We start from the raw sequence: 24,685 nt of genomic DNA, 5'->3' as shown, positions 1-24,685 counted from the left end.
CAACACAATATGATTCAAAAGGATTTAGTCGCTTTATTGATTTATTTCCATATCAATTAAATATCACAAAAACTCAAACAGCAGGTGTGTAGTCTCTGTCACTTATCAAGGAAACCAGGCCAGGTGTCCCCAGTAAAGATCATGAAAGTTTTTTCAAGATCTCGTCCTTGAGTTCTCTTCCTCTCCAGGAGCTGCATCTGTAACTTCCTCATCTGTCAGTCAGAAAAGTGGAGTTTAGATCAATAATCTATATTAACCTATATAATGAGTTGCACAATGAATGGGAATTATACGTCAGACCTCTTCCACATCCTCCATCGCTGCTGCCATCTGCTCGCTTGTTGTGCCCCTGGGATTCCTGCACCTCTCCTGTATCTTCTCAGCACGGGCACAAATCTGCCGTTCCAGGTCCCGGGCCGATCTTTAGGGCCGTGCAGTTCAAAGGTCAAAATCTATATATACAACACTATACAGGTGTTTAAGTATTATAGCCTTTACAGATATAACCCAAAGGGTTACTTTCTCTGTTTCCTTGTATCAGTAAAAATAAAATAAGAAAAGTGGCACTGTCTTACCTGGTTTATCTGTTTTTGCAAAAACATAACATTGTTTAAAAGGAACAAAGAAATCTGCTTATGTTCTATAATGTGTGCAGTCTGTCTTTGTCCACTAGGTGTCTCTAGCTTTACATCTTTAGTAGCAGAACTCGCATCTGCTAAACCATGCAAAATGCCATTTAGTGGGTACTTGTGGAGTTCTCGTTAGGCTCATTGATGAGATGATTATAAGTTTAAACCACAAGTAGGACAAGTACTCTTCACAGAGACAAAGGCAGTCACTGTTAAAGCTTAGAGGTATACTGGCAGAACTAACAGCAGACCCAGAGCTTGTCATTACCTGTCCCCTTCACACATGCCAGATGTCCGAGGAGCACCACTGCTGTCCTCAAAACCAGGTTTTGAATCTACTTCTGCTTCCTGAAACAGGGTAAGGAAGTACTTGTTACATTTACCTGTGAAGCGATACAACTCTTGCAATGCATCATACAAAGATGTAGCCTGTGGCTGCACTGTGTTCAGTTAAAAAAAAGAAAAAAGACTTTTTTCCTTTACAATAAATTTTCCCTTATGTCGGGCTGATCCCATGCAAACATAATGGGCACCCTTTCTCCACTATATATATATGTATGAAAATGGAGCTGAAAGTCAAATGATAGATTTATAATGTGTCTCCCTGTGTATATCAGCACTGATGGCTCCTCCAGCATGCTCCATTACCGCCAGTGGAAACTGTTGCTGTCTCATCACCACCATGGTGGTGCTACTGTCTGAAAACCCATTCACTCACATCAAAATGATTCATTTAATGGCAATATATCTATGCCTCTCTCCTTTAACCAGTGTGTCAGAGGTGGTGCTCTAGTGCCCTCTGGTGGTGGGCAGGATGACAGCTGAAAACCCAAGCACACACAAACCTCACGCCTTTTTTGTCTTTCATGCTTCTTCTCTTTGTGCTCAGACATTTTCTTGTCTTGTGAGATTCTGGCTTGTGTGCAGCACTTCTGAAGAGACACTTGGCTTCTACAGGAGAGTCAGATAACAATACACTCTGTAACAGATCAGAGACAAAAAACCCAAAACAACTCTTGTTCTCCAGGCCGAAATCTGCTCACTTTCTCTTCTGCTCGAGAATAGCCTTCTTCTCGTTCAACTCCTTCATTGCAGCCTGCTTCCTTTCCTCTGGCCTCTTCCAAGGAGGCGAGTCAAAAAGGGGGAGCTGGGGAATCATGCCGGCCTTGGTGGCTGTCTTTTTTCTGAAGAATAAATTCAAACAAACTGCTTCATATTTATGGCTCGTCTGAGCTCTGGGCTCTCAGCTTAGATTTTTATCACCTGGTTTCCTCCACAGACAATGATATTAAAAAGTTGTTTTGCCATAATTTTACAAAGCACACGGCCACAAACTCTGCCCTCCACTCCACGGAGGGTCAAGGAGTAAAATAATGTTATAATGGTAACTGAGATTAAGTGATTATTAAAGATGCTCTCAGTTTTACAGCAGTTGCTCCCTTAAAGCCTCAACTTCACATTAGTTTTCCAGCTCAACTGTTTCCAAAGTCTATGAATAATCTCATTAAAAAAAAAAACCTCAGTATTGACCATAATAATTCAGATTTAAATTTTACCTTTGATAATTGAGTAGTTGAAAATGACTTGGCCCCAACAGACATTTGCTATCTGGGTACATTATACAAAAACAAAGGTACAATTAATTAGATGCATGAAGTTTTAAAATCTCAATGAAAATATTTAACAAATGCATGTCCAATGCATATGTTTCATCCCTCTTATGAAACAACAGTGTGACATTTTGCATGTGTTTAGTTTCTAGTGTATGGAGTTGGAGGGAAATATCAATACTCCTGTCTTATTTGACAATTAAATTGAACCCTGGTATGTTTTATTAAACTGTTTAAGTGGTAGATGTTCATTTTAAACATGGCCAAATTTTCAAATAATGAGGTCAGTGCATATGTAATTCATTCCTGTGAACCAGACTGTTCTGAACAATCTGTTTCAGGATGTTTTTCTACTCTGATGTCATTGAGTGGGCATGGCTGTTTTTGGGGAGCAGCCAATTAGAAGAAAAGGGAGGGAGAAGAGAGCTAAAAAAGTTTTGTTTTCAGAGGATAAACTAAGATAAACAAGGATTACTTTGAGTTGCGAATGATAAAAGGCTACTTGAGTTCAGTCTGAGAATAAACATAGAAAGAGAAATGTGCCTAATGGATTCATTACATGGATACATGGATGAACACATCAGCCAGTTAACATCAGGAGTAGTATAAAGACTGGAAACAGCTAAGTTAGCAATGTCCTCCACTAATACATGGAGCAGCAGGACCAAAGTCCACTAGTTATCATGTTATATCTGTTTAAAAACTATAGCGTAATGAGACAATAAGCTATTTTACAAGCCGGTTGTATGTGACTATTATCGTGCAACCAGAGAAGAATGCAGAAGGTTATAGGGCTTAAGAGCCAAGAGAGACATCTCTGAAACCTATCCCAGCTTTCAAGAGGCATGGTGCTCCCTGGACAGAGTATATGACTTCTACAGAACTAATCCAAGAGATATTTAAGAGTAAATAACCAGAAAAATGTGAATTTCTATCAATTAGTTCATGAGCTAATTGTGGAAGGCCGAGATTTAAACCTTTGGAGAGAACCATTGTGATTCCGTCTGTTTCTTGCTCTTTGCTAGAAGAAACTCTCTGTTGGCTCTAGCCTCATAGGTAATTTACAAATCTTACACAGGTACCGACCTTCTCTGCTAACTCTTTGAAAAAAAAAAAAAAAAAAGCCCATACAATGCACCCAGAAAGATTTACAGCCTTGTTCAACATGTTTTCATGTTACAGCCTTATTCCAAAATTAATTTAATTCATTTTCCACCTCAACATTCTACATACAATACTCCATATGACAAAGTGAAAAACATTTTCTTCAAATTCTTGCGAATGTATTAAAAATAAAAAACCCCACACAAATATAACATGCACTTAAGTATTCACAGGCTTTGCCATGACAGTCAACATCGAGCTCAGGTGCACCCTGTTTACACTGCTCATCTGTCAGATGCTTCTACAGCTGGAGTCCACCTGTGGTAAATTCAGTTGTCTGGACATGATTTGGAAAGGCACACACCTGTCTGTGCAAGGTCCCATAACTGACAGTGCATGTCAAAGCACAAACCAAGCCATACCCAGTACTAGGGAACTGTCTATAGGCCAAGACGGCATTGTATTGAGGTACAGATGTGGGGAAGGGTCCATAAAAATGTGCTCAGCATTGAAGGTTCCAGTGAGAATAGTTGCCTACATCATCTGTAAATGGAAGGTTTGGAACCACCAGGACTCTTCCTAGAGCTGGCCACCTGACCAATCTGAGCTATCAGGGTAGAAGAGCCTTAGTCAGGGAGGCTACTCTGACAGAGCTCCTCAGTAAAAGGCACATGACAGCCCACTTGGAGTTTGCTGAAAGGCACATGAAGGACTCTCAGACCAAGAGAAACAAAACAACAACTGGTACTGAACTCTTTGGCCTCAATGTCAAACATGATTTCTAGAGGAAACCAGGCAGTGATCATCAACTGGCCAATACCATCCCTACAGTGACGTGTGGTCGTGGCAGCATCGTGCTGCAGGAATGTTTTTCAGCATCAGAATATGGGAGACTAGTCAGGGACAAGGGAAAGATGAATGCAGTAATCTACAGAGACATCCTTGAAGACAACCTGGGGGCGAAGGTTCATCTTCCATGAGGACAACGAACCTAAGCACAGAGCCAAGATAACAAAGGACCACTTCAGGACCATTCCTTGAGTGCCTTTGAGTGGCCAAGCCACAGACCAAACTCAAACCTGATTGAACATCTTTATAGCAATCTGAAAATGACTGTGCACTGACGCTCCCCTTTCAACCTGATCCACTCTGATCGAGCCTAAGAGAGTGCAAAGAATAATGGGGGAAACTTCCCAAAAATAGGTGTACCAAGCTTTCAGCATCATACTCAAAAAGACTTGAGGATGTAATCACTACAAAAGGTGCTTCAACAAAGTTTTGAGAAAAGTCTGGTAATACTTATTTACATTTTCATTTCTTCATTTTAAATAAATTTGCAAGAATTTCAAGCACATTTTTTCTCTGTGTCATTATGGGGCATTTTTTCCCACCCAAACATCTTTTCTTACCTCCTGCCAGAAAGGAGAAGTTTGGGGTTTAGGTTTTTATCACGTTGTGGTATTGAGCCCAGCTCAGCTCTGTCCAGTAGGATCAACTGATGCTTGAGTTCCTTGAACCTCTGCAGCTCCTCCACATCCCCTGACTCTTCCTGCTCCTCCATACCCCTCAGCTCTAACAGCTGGAGTTTCTCCACTGCTGGCAACTCTAGGAATGAAACAACAATGGCAGCTACTAGTGCGGTGTGGGGGCAACAGATACTGCAACATTCGATACTGTCTGCAGCTGCAGTGGCTGGCAGGAGGCATTTAAGAAGCTAATTCACACAGGTAAATCCACTCCTTTAAATATCTGTGTGGAATGTGGAGGAGAATGTAACCAACAAATTTTTACTCATTTTATAGTAAAGTAACTTCTAACAAGAATAAATGTTCAGTTTTAACACAGCTAAAGGTGGATAACAATACAGCGTGGAAATTCAAACCCACTACACTCCTTCTCTTGGCCAATTAAATGAGAAGAGATTTACATCTGAAACTCGGGACCCTATCTTTGTTAATAACCTTGTAAGCAGGGAGATAAATAATTTGATTGAGGGTTCTGTCTCTGCTTATTGTGCAGTAGCAGCAGCCTCTCCTGTTTCAGCCTTCTCACAGTGATTATCTCCAGACAGGGCTTAGTGACAGAGAGCTCCTGATTAGAGCCAACAGGTTATCGATCATTTCCATCGGGCTAAAAATATTACAGAGCTGGAACAGTGAAAAGGGAGGAGGCGCATGATGGTGGTGGTGGTGGTGGTGGGGAGTCGGCTGAGCTGCACGCGCCGTCTCCAAGGGAACAGGAGTCACACTAGAGAAGCGGTACCAGGGCAAGGAGCTATTTTTGTGAACGCGCTGTCCTGCCTTTGACAAAAAGAGCAGATGGCTAGGATGCACGTGCATGCTGCTTGTGTTGTTCAAAGGTAAAGTGCCTTTGACTCACCTGGAGGGTTCTTCCTTGTGCTGACTGGCCGGTGAGCCAGAGCACTCCTCAGGTACTGGAGGATGGACTGGAGTCCCTGCTGCACAATCTCTTGTGGAGGAAAGTGGATTGGGCAGTCCCTTAGGTTCAGACCTTTGAGGCTAATCACATTTCCTGCAAAAAGGCAAATAATGACTCATTCATAAAGACGTACACTGAATAATGAAGAGGCTTACATTACTCATAATGTACCAGCTACCTGTTAAAAGAGATCCATTATGTGTGTCTTTATTTTCTGTCATGTCCATGAATTTTTATGTCCATTAATTTTTATGTTCATTGAAATACTTATTCTTTGAGTGTAAGTGGACGATAACACGCCCCAAAACAAACAAACAAACAAAAAAACAGTTTATTTAGGACAAATGATCAACAAAGAGCTGTTCAGTGACCCAGTGTAAAATAAATAATGATTACTTTGAACTGTGAATCATGCAAAACGACACTAGTGGAGTCCAAGGAATTAAACTGCGTAGCTTTAAACAAGCAAAACAGGTCCCCTTTAAAATCCTGTAGTTACTGCATACATGTAATTCACATGTCAATATGTATAACTTCCTTTCTGAAAATTACAACTTTTTTTTGATAAGGAGGGACCACTCACCCAGTTCAGGTGGAAGTTCAGAGATAGGATTCCCTTCTAAGAGCAGTGTTTTCAAGCACCTACATCCATAAAAAGACAGATTATGAACTGTTTGAAGGGGTTAGGCCTTCGTCAGAAAGCATCTTTGCTCTTAAACTTGAATACACGGACAGGAGGAAAGTGTACAGGCCACTCTACAGTCATATTGTATAAATATCCTGAAATGCTTTTTAGGGCCTGGGAATCTCATTTCGCTACATTTAGATTTACAACTGTAGCACTTGTGTGCTTATCATAAAGTGTTCAACTTATGTTAATAGCTTTGAAATGTTAACAGTGATCAGAAAATGTTCTAAAACATGACATTCTTATAGTCCCATAGAGGCCTATGCCTTGGTTTAAGAGTAAATTGTAAGATCAAAGTTGTCCAGATAAGTTCAAATGAACACGTGCACATTAGACTGGTCTATAATTTTTTTGTTTTTTTAAATGTTGCATACAGTACCTGTGCAAGCCAATTTCAGGTGGGAGTGACTCAATTAGGTTTTTCCTGAGATCTAACCACAGTAGGTTGGGCAAGCTGATAAACACGGAGCCTGGAATACTGCATATCTGGTTGCCTTCAAGACTCAAATACTGAAGATGACAGAGGGAGCAGTTAGTAATGGTGCAGTGGTAGAAACGTTTTTTCTTCTGCTTGAAAGCCACTGGAGCATACATCATGTAGCTGGTGTGTGTTTAGAGTCCACACTGACCTTTAGCTTGCTATTTCTCAAAGGACTGTCTGGAACATGTTTCAGCTGAGATCTGCTCAGACATAGCGTCTCTGTTGAATAACATTCAGCGGGCTCCTGTGGATCGGCATCCTCGGGAGGAGTGCGGGGGATCGGCGCTCTGACAACACTGCTCCCAAAGACAAAGCTAAGCTGCGCACCAGGAAGCTCAGCCTCCTTCTCCGGGGAAGTCATTGCACAAAGGAGGCCGAGACGCTTTACTGGTATACTCAAAATACACGAGTGTCTTTTTGGCAGAGAAATTTCTTGTTGTTTGTCTGTAAAAGACAAAACCGTCAAAGTTTTAAATAAATGAAGAGACGTCGTCTAACTTGGGTACGAGCTAACTAACTAACTAACTAACTAAAGGACAACATTAGCCCACCATTATGTAACTGTTCAATAACTGTGTTAGCTTACCTGCTATTTCAGCACTACTACCAATGTGAACACGGCTCAGTGTTATCTAAAAACAAACACTTTATAGGTCGGAAAAAACTACGAAACTGAAAAATGTTATGCTAACTTTTAGACACGTCTCGCGACCTGACGCTGTAACCATAGCAACGTGGTCAACACAAGCTGGCAGCTGTCCACGTGCAAAACAAGAACAAGGCGACTAACTTGATATTTCTTCAGTAAAATTTTTGTATATATTTTTAAGTTAAATGTTTATATACTTTATTATATGCAGAGAAAAAAAGAAGAGCAAATGATCTAATGTGCACACTGTGTAGATAACGTGTTAATCCCGTTCCACAGTCAGTGAACCGACTCCACCCATCCATTTTCTAATGAGATTGTGGAATAATTCACTGAGGTTCATTTGGGCGGCAGGATAAACACGGCTTCCCTCTGTTGTGAACGCGAGCCGGGAAGCCTCCACTCTGTCCTGAGCCATCCTGGCTTTACGTCCACACACCGCTCCTAATGTATTGATTTGCACGACAGTCCGTGATACAGAGTTACGTCGACTATACTCACTAGCCAACAACTGTCACACTACTCTCGCAAGAGTCAAGTTAGTGAGGATACTAATTAGTAGTTTCCGGTTATTGCTTTCAATATAAAAGTCTAATGGACAAGTGGCAAAAATCAAGTGGTATCCCATTATTAACGTATAAATAAATTTTTTTTATCGAGATTTTGTTCAGTAGGCTACTTTTGATGGCCATTGTGACACATTTACCTACACTTGCGATCTAAATTTGCTGAGTCGAACTGGATGAATAATTTTTATGTATTAATGCCACTTCAGTTTCTGTATGCAATTTAAAATCTCAAATTAGAGGGATTTGACACTACCATTACTACATTATTATTCTGGCTAATTATAATAAACTACATAAAAGAAAAAATGGGTGTGAAAATGTGTTTATCTCAAATAAAAGTAGAAACTTAACCCCCGAAAAGAATAAAGATAAGTGAAATGATTTAATGTACTTAGAAATCTACCTAAATGAGATAACAAATGTATATTTGTGCTTATGTTTTTTTAGACTGGGAAAAAACAATAAAAATAAAAATAACGGAAAACAATTAAACTTACTTGAAAACTAACTGAAACTAATTCCAATTTAAAAGAAAAAATAAAACACTAAATTAAAACAAAATAAGTGAGGATTATAAAACCATAAATACATCGTCTAATAATTTTGAGGCGATTGAAAAGTCCTTTTGAGCTTTTATTTTTTACAGTTAACTGACTCACTTCCGGTTAGGGCTTCTCCAACTGAGTCCCTCTCCGCGTAGTCTGTACTCTTCAAGCCCCATCAAACACGAGTCCGTCGGTCTGGCTGCGCAAGGCAACTGAACACTACGAGCACCGAGTGGTTATTCCAGCCCAAACCTCCAACTTAGCAAACAGTGTTAGCTCTAAATATCATCCCTGTCCGTCGGTAAGCGCTGCACTTTGCTTTCCGCTTCCTTCTGAGGACTTCAACTCGCGCTGGTCAAATTGTCGGCAGACCAAATACGGGAGAAATAAAACGAAATAACGGACACGTCTCGGCTGAAATGCACGGCTGTTGTTACTGTCTTTTAAGGAGGAGGGTGTCCGACACAGAGCTGTAGTTTCTCTTCCAAGAAGGCGAGGAATGCAAGCTGAGCATCAATGTTTCACTGGGGCAAGTGGAAGAAGAGGATGGGAGCCAACAGTTCTTCAAAGAGACCCGTTTTTGACGAAAAGGAAGATGGTAAGTGAAGGTGTCACCAAATCTCTAGCAAATAGTGGCACTAACAACTTTGGAACTTATTATTGTGTATGTTTCACTTACGATGGCATTTTTTTTCACGGTATCCCTCCGCTTGGCACAGGCTCAGTTATCAAAGTTCCTGTTAGGAAATTAAACGCTGTCAAAGGAGTTTAGACGGAGTTTGGCTGCTCACGGCGAACAGACAGTGTTCATGTGGGAAATTTTCAAGGCTTGAAGTCAAACTTTCTACTACAGGAGGCAGCAGCAACAATAATCATGACAATAATAATAATAATGATTAAATGTACATTTTCATCACATGACCTGATGCTGAGTGCATATACATGGAAAGACCCCGAGCAGGTGAAATGAATCTTACCAGTACTATCAAACTATAACTTGGACTGGGCGTTTCACTCTTTTAATATTGTGGACTATCTGTGTTTGTTGTTTATAGCTCACAGTGTCGGCATTTTAACCTCGCTTAAATTGTATTATCGCGATATTTGGCGTGGAACTTTTAAATAATGAAATATTAATCAGATTCTTCTGAATTGTCTTTTTTTCCGTGTCATTTTCGCTTTCTTTTTTCTTTTTTGGGTAATTAATTTTCACTCTGAATACAAGTTAAGAACAGTTACAGTTATTTAAGACATTAAGCCGTATGTCATTTCATCACCTTTAACTTCAGCACTGGTCGAGAGTGGCATCCTTAGTGTGGAAGTTTGTCCACTATGATCATCAAAGAAAAATGTCAGACCTTAAAAAATCCCTCACTAGGATTCCAGCAATCATAATGCCCACTTGAAAAAAACAAAACAAACCTACAGATTTAAACGAATGTCTTTATATTTTAGCACCAGTGTCCAAAAAAATGAAAACGCACATTCACCGAACTCAATATGAAGCTGTAAAAATCCAAATCTCAGACCAAATGTATGTGCTTTAGTATTTTACGCTGACCTGGCCCTTAACTTGCATTTATTTTCCAGCTGCATCTCTCCGTCTCTCTCCTTATACCTCCACCTTTTTGTCTTCATCGTCCATTTCAAAGGGCAGACGTTAACGTTGGAGAGGCTGGGAGAGGGAGACGCGTGTCTGTAGCTATATGTGGCGAGATCATAAAGGCAAAAGGCGAGAGCGACAGATATGGAGAGTCCGTTGTCTCGCTAAAGCCACAGTCCTCAAAGCACAACCCCCCCCCCCCCCACCCCACCCCACCCCAAAAAACACAGCTCTTGCCACTGAAGCGCAGTATATACCTCCATGCTCACGCTGCGGGGAAACACTTTAATGCCTGAACGAGCTCTTTGGAAATATTGTGTGTTCAAAGACGGAGAACTAATTGCATAATCAAGACAAGATTATAGTGTCATGCGTGGAAAGTAATGTTAAGTAATGTCTTGTCAGTGTATGGGGATATAAGCCTCTTGGAAGTGAGCCCAATAAGCTCAGCACTGGATTGCTGAATCTCTGATGATGGACTGCAGGAGGGGGGAAAAAATCCACTGTTGCTGCAGAACTATTTGGCCGGAAAACTTGAGTAAATGAGGTCATTTCACTGCAGGGATATGGTCATATGCTCTGTGTGTGTGTGTATGTGTGTGTTAGTACTCCCCTTTTGCACACAAGGGTAACCCAATTAAGTCTACAGCTCTTGCCTTTAGGAAAAGTGTCCAGCTGTAGTTCAGATCACTATCAAGGGGAGTGGTTACTGGAGTGGCCCTACGGCATTCGCACTCGCAGCAGTTAATCAAAGCCAGGAGAGATGTTCTTGAGCGGGCTGTGCACATTTGGCTTTCTTTAGCTTTTCTGTGCGATTAAAGGGAAACTTTAAGGCTGAGGTCAGAACCTCTTCAAGACTGTGTCGCTGTGTTAATGTGTGATTTGTTTATGCCGAGTGTGAAAAAAGGGGGAAAAACTAGAGATCAGCTTCGTCTTTATCCTCCCATCATCAGTGTAACGCAGGTGTCACTTAGGCTTGACCTACAAAACACCAGCAGTGAAAAATTCAGTTGGTGGAGTATCACCGCCACCATCAACTGTGGTCTTAATCACCGGCTGTGTCACCACCGCTGTGATTATGCGTAGAAGCGTAGACCGAGGCCTGATCTTAGGTGGCAAAGATGCATTCGATGTTAATTATGCAATGTTGTCATTACGGGGATCTGCTTGAGAGCGCGCTCGCTTTTCATGCAGCAATGAAAATACTCGTCTGCTGAGCACAAAGGGAGCAGTAGGCATCGTGGGTGGAGGGCACATATGCATTAAAGAGAGACAACTGTTAATGTGAAACTGATCACCTTGAACATTTGCGGAGCGCTGATTCGGCACCGCCTTCGTGAAGCAGCTGGCTCTCTTTTTTTTTTTTACCCCGAGCCTCGATAACAAACGGAGCAAAAGATGCGCTGCCTTCTGGATGCTGACTTAGGCTCTAGATGTATGGAATCAGAACGATGCCACCTTGAAACGAAACTGAAAAATCTTGTATTGAAACCGAAAAAAAATTGATAGTGAAAAACAATTAATTGAAACTGTAATTTTTTTGTTTTCGCTTACAAATTTTTTTTTTCGGTTTCAAACCATTTTTCAGTTTCACTCTGCTGGCACTGTTTTGGCGTACGGGGGCGCGCTGGGGGGCGGGGATTCCGGCCCGCATGTATTTGCATATATTATAATGCTGACCAATGACTGGAGAAAACACTGACGACGCGGCTGCGGTCACGGACAAACTCGCACGTGTCCAGTGTTTACATTACCGACTATTTCAAAGTGACAGCCTGAGGTGTTCTTCAGTAAATTGGACTACCGGACAGGAGGACCTGAGGCCCCACCGCATTAATTTTGGTAAGTTAAATGTGTTTGTAAGCTAATCCGTAATTTAGGTCCTTAGCTAGCTACCTAAGGACCTAGCTAGCTAAAATGAGCACTCGGCTGTCGGGGAAACTTGTTTTGTAAAGTTCGTTTAGCTACCCCGTGCAGGTGAATGAATTTACCCTGACTAAAGAAATCAAGAGAAACGCACCGGGCTGCTCAGTGACTAACCACGGTTACTGTACTTTTATTATGAGTATTATACTGTAAGAGCAACAGGCTGGACTCTGCTTCTGCTCCTGTGCAGAGCTGATTATTAAATATGTGCAAACAGCAGCATGTTTTCTGTCGCTTTCCACATGTGGAAGGACATTAAAGCCAACTTTTAAATTCCCCTCATTAGTCAATAGCTACGGATTAAATAGCAAAGCCCGATACTTATGTACTGAAACCAACTACTTCCGCTTGTCAGCTTAACTTAAAATGTTACATTTTTCCCCTGATTATTTTTTTTACTGAGTTTGTTACAAATATTCAGGTTAAAAAACTGTCCAAATTATTTTTAATGAATTATGTTCACAAAGTCACATGTTCAGTACTCTGTACAGCTTGCATCCTTTAGGACAAATAATTTGAAACATTAATATTTCTTGTTCAATACTGAGCTGATAACACCTCTGTATGTTGTGACCAGGATGCAGCAGCAGACTGAACCTCGACTGAAACCTGCTCCATCATCTCATCTTTGCAGATGTCCATTTATAAAGCATCAACAACTCAAAGGTAAACATGATATTAGAAAATGTGTTAGTGTATATAAGGCCTTTAAAACAAATAAAAAAATAAACAGCTGTCGGCAGAACTGTAGGACTGAACAACTTCAGATCCCGAGTGTGTGAGGCCGGAGAAGGATCAGCTGTATTTCAGATTTGAGAGATAAACTTTATATTTCAGTTTGTGATGATTCTGTTCTGTTTGTGATTACAGGAGCTGTCCTCAGATTCAGACCTCAGCACCACCCAGTGACAGCAGACAGATCATCCTATGTCTTCAATCTTTGTAGTAACTCCAAAATTAACTGAAGAAAACAGTACAAAGGTTAAAGTACCACATGTGCTGTCAGTGAAAGCTGCAGCTGTTTTATTGATAAATTTAAAGACAAAAAGTCAAAAGGATTAATCACCCCTGTAACTGTGTCACTATACATCAGCATTAACAGGACCTCAGTTTGGTGTTTCAGAAAACTGCTGATCTCAGACCTGCACAACTTCTGTTTTAAACACTGAATGTACTCAGCTACATGAAAAGCACGTGATGTTTTCTCTGACACAATTAAATAAAACCTGATTAAAGTCAAAGGTTTGAACTAAAAACTTGTGATCTGGAATTCTTTCACTGTTTTTTGACAATAGTGTTATTTATCATAAAGTAATTCAGAGTCATTCATACCAGAGTAACCAGTGAGCACAACATATATTTAACTTTCTACAGGACTTAAAGATATTACTATAGCTTATAGCTATTACTTAACTGCACTACTGTATAGTTCTGTGTAAATAATCATTCTGTACATATGATGATTTTTAATCCTACAACTGTTTATAATTTGCATAGTTCACATTTCTGTATAACTGTATATCTCAGATTTCTGTAGTTTTTCATATTTATATCCTGTACATAGCTTGTACTCACTACAGCCTGTACATACTTATAGAATATTCACAACATACTTCATACCGTGTACATTGTAACATACCATAATAGACCCATTTCTGTAATATACTTACATATCTATACTATTGCTAATATATATTGTAATATATCTATATCATGGCTAAAGCACTTCTGGATGGATGCAAACTGCATTTCGTTGCCCTGTACCTGTGCATGTGCAATGACAACAAAGTTGAATTCTATTCTATTATATTATGTAAAAGTCCAGACCCTCTGAGGATTATCTGAGTACTTCTAACATTACACAAAGCAAAGGTCTCCATCAGTGTTCATGAAATGCTGGGTTTATTCTTCTTGTGAGGGAGCTGCTGGTGAAGATCACGAGCCCTGCTTGATCCCGGCGATGAGTTTCAGTCTTCCTGGTGTTTCTGAAATGATGCCTCTCACTGTGGGTCAACAGAACTTCTGGCACAGGACAGCTGTAATGAAAGAAATTGAAGTTTTGGAAATGCCCTATATGTGAGAAGCAGATTTTGTATTTACTTTTCTTTTGCCAATCAAGATAAAGTATAATTTTCACCATACAATTACTAACCTTGTCATCTCCTGCACTGTCTGTTTTGGGCTCTGGGCTCCTCCTTCCCAGCGCTCATGAGACTGCTTTGATGCACTGTGGTATGAAGTGCTAACCTGTTGACAGTGTTGGAAAGGTTAATTTTAAAATGTATTCCACCAAAGATTATAGAAGTAATGTATTCTGAATACTTTACAACTACATGAATGTACTATTGCTGTGTGATTTATTACTATTACTGAAGGCTACTCGCCATACCAACACCAACTAGATGTTAAAATCTTAATATAAATGGTAAATGGCCTGTATTTATATAGCGCTTTACTAGTCCCTAAGGACCCCAAAGCGCTTTACATATCCAGTCATCCACCCATTCACGCACACATTCACACACTGGTGATGGCAAGCTACATTGTAGCCACAGCCACCCTGGGGCGCACTGACAGAGGCGAGGCTGCCGGACACTGGCGCCACCGGGCCCTCTGACCACCACCAGTAGGCAACGGGTGAAGTGTCTTGCCCAAGGACACAACAACCGAGACTGTCCAAGCCGGGGCTCGAACCGGCAACCTTCCGATTACAAGGCGAACTCCCAACTCTTGAGCCACGATGAGTAACAGTAGGTGGACATTAGGTAAGGCTGCAGCGATCTCGTGTAGAAAACTATTCAGCGCGTATATAAAACAGGTCAGCGGCTCTGAACCGTAGTAAAGGGACCTCTGGTTAATATGTCGGGTTCGTGTCGGGCTCATAGCGGAAAACTAGCTTTACTTTGTTGTCTGGGTCAAGTTTGCTAGCGAGAGACAGAGAGAGGCGTTGAAAGGCTGCTTATTGTTTCGGAGGAAAACACGAACACGGTGTACAGTCGAGTCCTAATAGCTTACTTACAGCTGGGCTCGTCAGGCACTCTTTTTGGCTTTAGTGGTTATTATGTTTACATGCTTCCAGCTCCCGTTTCTGCTCCGTGACAGCTGTACTTCTCCTTTTTCTCCCTCCTCGCTCACAGACACATAACGGGTATGGCAGTCCATTCTCCCTGCAGCACGGACTACACTGCCCATGAGGCTACATTGTTTAGGGCGATGCCTGTAACACTCTGCTATTGCCTTCATATTAAATCATTTTTGTATAATAATTTTTAGAGGCTCTTATTGCGTGTTTTGTTTGGGTTTCCACCGGCGTGGAATTACCAAAAATAGAGAGACCATAGCCTAACATATGAAACAGGTAAATACCGCCATGTAATCCATTTATTTCAACTAACTGTATTCTCAATATCACCTATTGAACAGTAATTGTAACGGATACATTTACTCATATTTTGTATTTTAAATACGTAACGCCGGTGCATGTATTATGTTACATGTATTGGTTACATGTAACCAAAATTGGATTTTATCATCTAAAAAATATAGCCAGAGTCCGCCCTATTCTCTCTCGGGCCAACACGGAGATGCTGATGCATGCTTTTATTACCAGTCGCATTGATTACTGTAATGCCCTGCTCTCTGGTCTTCCTAAAAAGAATATTTCAACTTTACAGCTCGTGTGCTGACGGAGACCAGAGGGCGGGCCCACATTACACCGGTTTTAGAATCGCTGCACTGGCTCCCCGTGTGTTTCAGGATCGATTTTAAAGTTCTTTTATTGGTTTTTAAATGTCTTAATGGTCTTGGGCCTTCTTATCTCTCAGATCTGCTTTTACCATACGAACCCTCACGGACCCTGAGGTCCTCTGGTACTGGCCTTTTAATCGTTCCTAAAGTCAGGACACATACTCACGGAGAGGCAGCTTTTCAGTGGTATGGTCCTCGTCTGTGGAACAGCCTGCCGGAGGAGCTCAGGGCCGCAGAGAACGTACATGTTTTTAAGAACAGGCTCAAGACCCACCTTTTTAATTTAGCTTTTACTTAGCGTTTATTTATTTTATGCTTATTTATTCTATCCTGTTATTCTATTATTAATTTAGACTTTACCTAATATTTATTGATTTTATTCTTATTCATTTTTTAACCTTCTTACTCTATTTATATTTATATTTATATTGTATCCTGTTCTTATTTATTTTATCATTTTATCCTGTATATATCCTATTGTGTCATATCTCCAGTGTTTCCTCAGAGGGCGCTCTCTGCACCGGGGCTGTGATCGACTGTGGCTGCTGGGTCTCTGGGGGTCCTCTCAGCCTGGCTGGGGGGCTCCTTTGCCTCCCTCCTGCTGTGTGCCCAGCCTGGAGGCTGCGGTCTGTGACCGGCTCCCGGTGCAGACGGCTCCCTGTTATAGTGTTTCCTCACTTGGCTCATGCGAGCCCAGCCCAATTTTTACTCTTTAAGTGTGCGCGTGTGTGTATGTGTGTGTGTATGTGTGTGTGTGTGTGGGGGGGGGGATATGTGTGTATTCACATCATTTATGTTAATGAGAGTGTGGGGAGTGAGTTGGAGGGTGTGGGGGGGGGGGGGGCTGCTTTTAACTATGTAAAGCACTTTGTGCTACATTTTTTTTTGTATGAAAAGTGCTTTATAAATAAAGATTGATTGATTGATTGATTGATTGATTACTGCCCAACACTGCCTGTTGAGATCCTGAGATCCGCTCCTAGAACACCGGCCTCCAACTCCTGAAGAGACACGGGTGTCCCTAAATTTAGCAAATATTAGCTTCAGGCTAGCTTGCTACGACGAATAGGCTAATACCAGCATTTTACCACAACTTCACCAGATGTAGCTAAAAAAACTAAACTAATGTCCAGCCCAGTGGGACAGCAAGAAAAGATGACAAAAAATGATTACTTACTTGCGGTTTGGAAGTTCAAGCTGAAATTGAAGCAGCCATTGAAAGACGGGAAGAGAGAAAGATGGCAGCTTGGTCAGCACTAGTGGCCTCTATAATATATGCAAATACATGCGGGCCGGAAACCCCGTCCCCCCAGCGCGCCCCCGGACGCCAAAACAGTGCCAGCAGATTGAAACCGAAAAATGGTTTGAAACCGAAAAAAAATGGATTGAAACTGAAAAATGGTTTGAAACCGAAAAAAAAATGGATTGAAACCGAAAAAAAAAATTGTAAGCGAAAACAAAAAAATTACAGTTTCAATTAATTGTTTTTCACTATCAATTTTTTTTTCGGTTTCAATACAAGATTTTTCAGTACATTTATTTCAGTTACAATATTTTTTTTTCGGTTTCAATCCATTTTTCGGTTTCGTTTCAAGGTGGCATCGTTCTGATTCCATATAGATGTCTCTTGCTGCCTGTCAGGTCTCTTAGAAACAGTATCCCTTTGGCTTCTTGGAAAACAGCATATGGCATACATTAGGCAGTAATATTAGAGCAGCTTTTGGCTCAGAAGGCTGCAAACATAATCAGGCGGTCAGGTTGATGTCGAAGCGTAGCTGCCAGAAGGGCTTTTCTGGCAGGTAGTTTGATTAGCAAAGGGAGCCTGTGGAATTGATTGAGGTGCACATCCTGCTAGTTTGCGACTCGCTCGAATGCTCTTTAACAACAGCAGAGAGTGTGAGGAAAAAATAAGAGAAGTCGATGTTTGGAGAAATGGTGATGGAGTCTGCTCCGTCAGACATTTAATCATGCATTTTATCACCATTTGAGAGCAGTCTTTCTTATTCATGAGCATGCAGAACTTGTTAAATTCGAAACTTGTCCTTGCCAACCTGCTAGGCTCGTGAAGTTGTAAAGTAAAAGTTTGACATTTTGGAAAATGGCGATAATTTGGTTTCTTGCCAAGAGTTAGATGAGAAGATTGATACCGCCCTCAGCCCAGTTATCTCTGCTTGGCATAAAGCTTGGGGAATTGCTGAGCCTGCCTCAGACACGGGATTTCTCACAGATTTATATTCTGTGGAGATGTGTGTGAAAGTGTGCCATGAAAGGAGGTGCACATGCTTTTTTAAATCAACCATAAATAACTGAGCAGTTTCATGAGCTCTCTCTTCAGTGAGTCTCTCATGCTCTGGTTGAATGCTGGCTCCACTGTAGCTGAAATGTAGCTGGTAGTCCTCGTGCTCTTCATCTTTGGTAAGCTGGGCGAGGCGGTACTCCTCACCTCCTGCTGCAGGGTCTGCTTAGAGTGTCTCTCCAGCCAGCTGAACATCATCGCTATAAATAAGATAAGATAAGATAAGATAACCTTTATTAGTCCCACACGTGGGAAATTTGTTTTGTCACAGCAGGAGTGGACAGTGCAAAAGTTATGAGGCAAAAATTAGAATACAATAAGAATAAATACAGTACACAACTGTACAGAATAGAATAAAATAAAATACTATATACAGTAGAATAAAATAGAATAAATATACAATAAGATAAAAATAGAATACAAATACAAATACTATATACAACTGAGTAAAATACAACGATGACAGAAAGGATTATTGCACTTAGTATTATTGCATATGTATGGATGTGTGTGCTTGATCAGTTAAAGTCTTTATTATGGAGTCTGACAGCAGTGGGGAGGAAAGACCTGCGAAATCTCTCCGTCCCACACCGTGGGTGCCGCAGTCTCCCACTGAAGGAGCTGCTCAGTGCTGTCACAGTCTGCTGCATGGGGTGGGAGATGTTGTCCATCAGGGATGACAGCTTAGCCGCCGTTCTCCTGTCACTCACCACCTCCACTGGGTCCAGAGGGCATCCTAGAACAGAGCTGGCCCTTCGGATCACCCTGTTCAGTCTCTTCCTGTCCCCAGCAGAGATGCTGCCGCCCCAGCAGACCACGCCATAAAAGATAGCAGAAGCCACAACAGAGTCATAGAATTTCTTCAGGAGTGGGCCCTCCACTCCAAACGACCTGAGTCTCCGCAGCAGGTACAGCCTGCTCTGCCCTTTCCTGAGTTATGAGTCCAGTCCAGTCTATTGTTCAGATGAACACCAAGGTACCTTGAACACCAAATAGCCCGAGACAGTGGAGTCTCTCAGATCCTGTTGAATGTTTGGGACTAACTGGTTTAACAGCTACTGAACTTTCAAAATGGGATGTAATAAGATGTAAACAGATTGCTGAAAGTTGTTTTGGAGAGATGAAAACATAAAGTAAAAGTACTCAAAGGAGTTGTTAAATATATTTAGGTACCCAATAATACCCAAATCCACAGCAGATGGCTGCAGGTTGTTTCTGCTCAAGGTTTCTTCCTGTTAAAGGGGATTTTTTCTTTCCCACTCTCTCAGTGTTTTTGCACACAGGGGGTGGTCTGATTGTCGGGGTTTTCTCTCTATTATTTTAGGGTATTTATTTATAATATAAAGCACCTTGAGATGACTATTGTTGTGTTTTGACACTATATAAATAAAATTGAACTGAATTGAATTAATATAACTGGGCGGCTTGGCTAAGTAAAGTCTGCATGTGGAAAAAACTGCAACACCTCAAGCATTAAAATCGCAGCTTTAGATTTAGCCAAGACGTAGACATTCACACAAACATGCTGGTGTTATATATTTTTTGTATTGTTTACTGGATTTAAAAAAAATGTGTCAGTTATTCAGAATCCAAATATGACAGTTTGAAGCCATTGTTTATCAGAAAAACAAAGACTTTAAGTAGAATAAGCTACTTTTGGCTGAATCCTTATTCACAATTGTCACCACAGCAGATAACTCCACATATTTGATTTGGCAGGTTTTTACTAGAGATATTTTTGTATTAGGTGAATGCGTTACCCACTACACCATGGGAATATTAAAGATTTTAAGTCAATTAATGAAGCAAATCAGACTGAAACAATAATAGCTGAATGAACCAACAGCATCTAGAATGGGTAATTGCTGTAAAAGTTGTTGAGTCAGTAGGAGCTGACAGCTGGCCAGGCTCTAGACAACGACTCAATTCACTCTCTCCAAGTCCTCGTGTGAACTGGGAGCATTCAACTAGTCTGAGTAGCTTTGAAAGAGGACACTTGTTGTGAATGCGCTACAGTACTCGGGGAAAAAGTGCAGAACTGGCAAATGCCTGTTTCAGTTCAGCGTCAGCACGGAGTTGGTGAACTTGTTATTTTCGCTCCGGAGCATCTACAAAGTCTTTAAACTGCGTTCGTGATTATGACTGCAGAACATGCTGTTAATTGTGTTGTCTGTTTGTGGTGGTGTTATATTGTTGTATCCGTTTGATCATTCATGTAAAGCCACAGGCAAATTTCCACTTCTGTGGACACTGAACTTTTTTTGATGCGCGCGTGTGTGTGTGTGTGTGTGTGTGTGTGTGCACGTGCACGCTCGCACGTCTGTAGCTTCTTTTTCCATCAAGGATAAATGCACGAGGCACTGAAAGCAGATTTGGTTTAGGATAAAGATAGATGCAGGGAGGGATGGCTGATTATTTGCGCTGAATACTGAGGCGCTCACTTTGTTTCATCTCTGTTGCAGACTCTCAATTTCTCTCACTGTCTTTTTATTCCACTCAACTTCATGGCTGCCTGCAGCTACTGGCCTCTTGCCACAGTGGCAGTCCACTGTAATTGGCCTCAGCAGTAAGTTACGCAAGATGTGGGAAGACTGTCCTGGTCATATTGCAGTGTCTTCTGACTGCTGAGCACGGACATTGTTCAGCATGTAGTATTCAGACTGAATTAATCTCTTGGCTGGCCATCATTAAATGCATACATCAGTTTATTTCCAAACTACTACTATGTATTCACAAGGAAACGTGGAATGAAGGGATCACACAGGTGCCAACATAACTCATTGTAGCATTTATTTAAAAACAAAAACAAAAAAAAATCCTGAGAGACTGATGCCATCTAACATAAGTTTACTTATCAACAATCGCCTTGCTCTTATTTTGAAAGTCCAGTCGCGGCTGACTAGCTTTTCACTGTTTTTCCTTGCTGTGGCTGTCCTGCATCTCATTTAGCTGCCCCTCCAGTGAATGTCTTGTCCCAGGCTTAGATGGACTCAAACTCCAGCATCTTGGATTGCAGTTGGATGGTTAATCTAATCAGAACTCACTGAGGCTGCAGAGCAGAGCGAGCATTACCATCAGCAGTCTGCAAGACTCTGTTGCAAGAGCCTCACAGCTCTGCTATGTATTTGTCACAAACTAGCTGTACTTGCAGTGTTTAACAAATTCATCACACCACCACCTTGTGTAAGGGTTTATGCCACAGCTGCCTAAAATTAACACTACTGGTAATTCCCAAAATAATTTTTTATGTATCTGTAATGGTTAATCCAGCAGAGAGTGCAAGCTCCGTAAAATAAATGTAAAAATATAAAACTGCTGTTATCCACGAATTCCTGAACAAAAATTTAGGTTTAGTGGTCGAATGTTACGCTTGATTAATTTCTTGAAGCTGATCTCTAAAAATTAGTCGAGTGTATTCAGGAACCACAGCAGCTCAGCTACAAAGTGTCAGACCATGTAAAGGTACAGAGCACTGATGGTAAGTCGCCAGCTCTCTCTCTGAATTAATAATTGCCTATTACTAAACCCGGCATTAACATCAGCATAATAACTGTGTTCCAGGGCCTTCATGGCATTCACGGCCGATGCAGGATGACTCTGTTCCAGAGTAAAGACACAGTTTGATGAGTTTGGTAAAGTAACTAAAACTAGAGATCGCAAGCCAAGTCTACATCATCGTCTGACCTCGTAAATGCTATCTGGATGAATGGACAAAAATTCCCACAAACGCACTCGGGAATCTTGTATAAAGACTTTCCAAGAAGAGTGAGAGCTGCTATTGCAATGGGGAACCAGCTCCATATTGATAACTGTGGATTTAGGATGGGATGTCATAAAAGCTTCTGTGGGTGTAATGTACACACGGCCCAGTATTTTGTCCATTAAGTGTAGAAAAAAATGACCAATTTAGACCACATTTATTGCCATTACGTGATTATATTATTACACTATATGAATAGAATCTGTCACATTAAGATGTGGTTATATATATATATACAGTCACGGTTCGATATTTTTTCGATACAAAAAAAAATGTTCATGCCTTTTTAATTTGTCATTTATTAAAATTATAAATATATATTTTAACTCAAAAGTACAGTTTTTAAATTTAACCCTAACCCTTGTGCGTGTTTTTTATTTTGACAGTGAATGCGCACCTGCGGACCACTTATGTGCAGCCCTGGTTATTTAGCTCGTCATATTGCAGCCACAGAAATTCTTTTGTCCATGAAACCATAAAGCTGCACTTTCTTTTTGCCTTATAGTCTGATTTGTCATAACTTTTCCGTTTTGTGGTAAGCTTTTCTTTGGCTGTCACTTCTTCACCCTGACCTGTCTTATTTGGCTCAGCAGAACTAAAATATATATCCTGCTGCTTTTACACACGCACTCACATAAGCTCAGCGATTCTCTGCGCGATCAACCTCTCACATGTTTAAGCTGCGGGAGATTTCACTTGTCATGTTTGCATAGTAAGCTAACGATTGATAAGACGATGTCAGAGGAATTGGTGCGCAAATTATCATCACTCACAGATCAGTGCTGTCACTCTCTATACACAGTTCGCGCGATTGCAAAGTGAAAGCAAAAAAACAAGCGCAAATTCAAACGCGATTTCAATATGTCACATACTGACAGAGGCTCACCGATGCCAATGACATAATTACCCAGCTACATTTCTGAAAGAATGCAAAAGCATTGACATATATTTTTCCTACAATAGCCCGACGGGCAGGGAAGAGATAGATTTTGGTAATCCGACTGAAAAAATCGCTAGCCCCAGGACGTCGGGCTAGCGATATTGCAAGCCCTGTATCTGATTGAGGAATCACTCATCTTTGGAAAAGAGAGTTTATTACAGAGAAATGGCTCTTTCCAAAATAAAAGCTATACTATCCGCTTCTTCTGGGCTATATTCTCAGCAGCATAAGGAGAATCATGTGCTAACAGCTGTCTAAATGACTCGGCTAAAGTTAGTAGCATGCTTGTTGTTTTGGTCTTTGCACTAGGATGATGTCGGCGTAAATGTGCAGTCATATTCGTTGTGTTCCCACTAGTGCTTTCAGGTTAATCTCGTTGAAATGACCTGAACGCCACAACACGGCAAATCTCCGTTAACGAGCTACCGCCGATCGCCCCGTGCATGGGGCTAGACGGCCAACACGTTAACGAGCTAACTGCGCTAACACACTAGTTCCCACCCATGTAATTGAGCATTGCGTGGCACATCCAACATACTGTTTTACTTTAGTCCATGACTCGCTTACCTTCAGGGTCATACGTCACATGAAAACCAAAATAATTCCAAACGCCAGATCTGAATGAGGGTGAGAGAGGTCCATGTTGCAAAGAGAGCTTAACTTCTGTCTTGCTAGCTTGCCCTGCGCTCTTCCTTCTGACTATGCTGTCTGTGTTGAGCGCTCAGTGGATCTGCGCTCGACAGTGCAGCCTAGGCGGAGTAGTCGAACGCAGATATACTGAGCGCTCAACACAGACAGCATCTTCAGAAGGAAAGTTGATAAAATAAATTACAAATGTTGTATTGTTCGATACATATGCGTACCGAACCGAAAGCACTGTATCGAACGGTTCAATATCGATACGAATATCGTTGCACCCCTAATATATGTATGTATGTATGTATATATGTATATATATATATATATATATATATATAACACCCAGCACGCCCCTGCGGGCGGTTTATCCTTCAAGCTCGGGTCCTCTACCAGAGGCCTGGGAGCTTGAGGGTCCTGCGCAGTATCTTAGCTGTTCCCAGGACTGCGCTCTTCTGGACAGAGATCTCCGATGTTATTCCCGGGATCTGCTGGAGCCACTCGCCTAGCTTGGGAGTCACCGCACCTAGTGCTCCGATTACCACGGGGACCACCGTTACCTTCACCCTCCACATCCTCTCGAGCTCTTCTCTGAGCCCTTGGTATTTCTCCAGCTTCTCGTGTTCCTTCTTCCTGATATTGCTGTCATTCGGAACCGCTACATCGATCACTACGGCCGTCTTCTTCTGTTTGTCTACCACCACTATGTCCGGTTGGTTAGCCACCACCATTTTGTCCGTCTGTATCTGGAAGTCCCACAGGATCTTAGCTCAGTCATTCTCCACCACCCTTGGGGGCATCTCCCATTTTGACCTCGGGACTTCCAGTTTATACTCGGCACAGATGTTCCTGTACACTATGCCGGCCACTTGGTTATGGCGTTCCATGTATGCCTTGCCTGCTAGCATCTTGCACCCTGCTGTTATGTGCTGGATTGTCTCTGGGGCATCTTTACACAGCCTGCACCTGGGGTCTTGCCTGGTGTGATAGACCCCAGCCTCTATGGATCTTGTACTCAGAGCTTGTTCTTGTGCTGCCATGATATATATATATATTTTTTTTT

General features: G+C 41.4%; 2 protein-coding genes and 2 long non-coding RNA genes across 4 annotated transcripts in view; 2 read left to right on the top strand and 2 right to left on the bottom strand.

The window, feature by feature from the left end:
• Nucleotides 1-13: 13 nt before the first annotated feature.
• LOC113034903 (leucine-rich repeat-containing protein 27) lies at nt 14-7,687 on the bottom strand. Its single transcript, XM_026190061.2, has 11 exons — nt 7,538-7,687; nt 7,100-7,395; nt 6,850-6,980; nt 6,366-6,424; nt 5,723-5,875; nt 4,753-4,948; nt 1,673-1,813; nt 1,475-1,580; nt 898-977; nt 301-421; nt 14-212 (listed from the first exon to the last, which is right to left on the bottom strand). The coding sequence occupies exons 2-11, from the start codon at nt 7,310-7,312 to the stop codon at nt 99-101; spliced, it is 1,314 nt and encodes a 437-aa protein (XP_026045846.2). The 5' UTR covers nt 7,313-7,395; nt 7,538-7,687; the 3' UTR covers nt 14-98.
• Nucleotides 7,688-9,081: 1,394 nt separating this feature from the next.
• Nucleotides 9,082-24,685, top strand: part of stk32c (serine/threonine kinase 32C) — a 99,028-nt gene continuing 83,424 nt past the window's right edge. Inside the window, exon 1 of the mRNA XM_026190058.2 lies at nt 9,082-9,312. Coding sequence (XP_026045843.1) covers nt 9,231-9,312 — 82 coding nt within the window. The 5' untranslated portion in view covers nt 9,082-9,230. The remainder of the gene's footprint in view (nt 9,313-24,685) is intronic.
• LOC113034906 (uncharacterized) lies at nt 11,588-13,499 on the top strand. Its single transcript, XR_003274258.2, has 3 exons — nt 11,588-12,159; nt 12,821-12,909; nt 13,114-13,499. It is a non-coding gene; the product is annotated as an uncharacterized LOC113034906 (long non-coding RNA).
• LOC113034905 (uncharacterized) lies at nt 13,226-17,285 on the bottom strand. The gene is made up of 3 exons (XR_003274257.2): nt 17,168-17,285; nt 14,396-14,490; nt 13,226-14,279 (listed from the first exon to the last, which is right to left on the bottom strand). It is a non-coding gene; the product is annotated as an uncharacterized LOC113034905 (long non-coding RNA).

Source organism: Astatotilapia calliptera, chromosome 13 (assembly GCF_964374335.1).
Source record: "Astatotilapia calliptera chromosome 13, fAstCal68.1, whole genome shotgun sequence".
Taxonomy (NCBI): Eukaryota; Metazoa; Chordata; class Actinopteri; order Cichliformes; family Cichlidae; genus Astatotilapia; species Astatotilapia calliptera.
Note: the sequence above shows the minus strand (reverse complement) of the source record. Positions and strands in the feature narration are given on the sequence as shown.

Bases quoted from the DNA above. Each gene is read 5' to 3' on its own strand.
- LOC113034903 (XM_026190061.2), bottom strand. From the start codon at position 7,312: ATGACTTCCCCGGAGAAGGAGGCTGAGCTTCCTGGTGCGCAGCTTAGC. The intron at 1,814-4,752 runs GTAAGAAAAGAT...TTTATTCTTCAG, and splicing joins CTTCTCCTTTCTGGCAGGAG to AAAAAAGACAGCCACCAAGG. The intron at 978-1,474 runs GTTTGTGTGTGC...ACCCTGTTTCAG, and splicing joins AAAGACAAAAAAGGCGTGAG to GAAGCAGAAGTAGATTCAAA.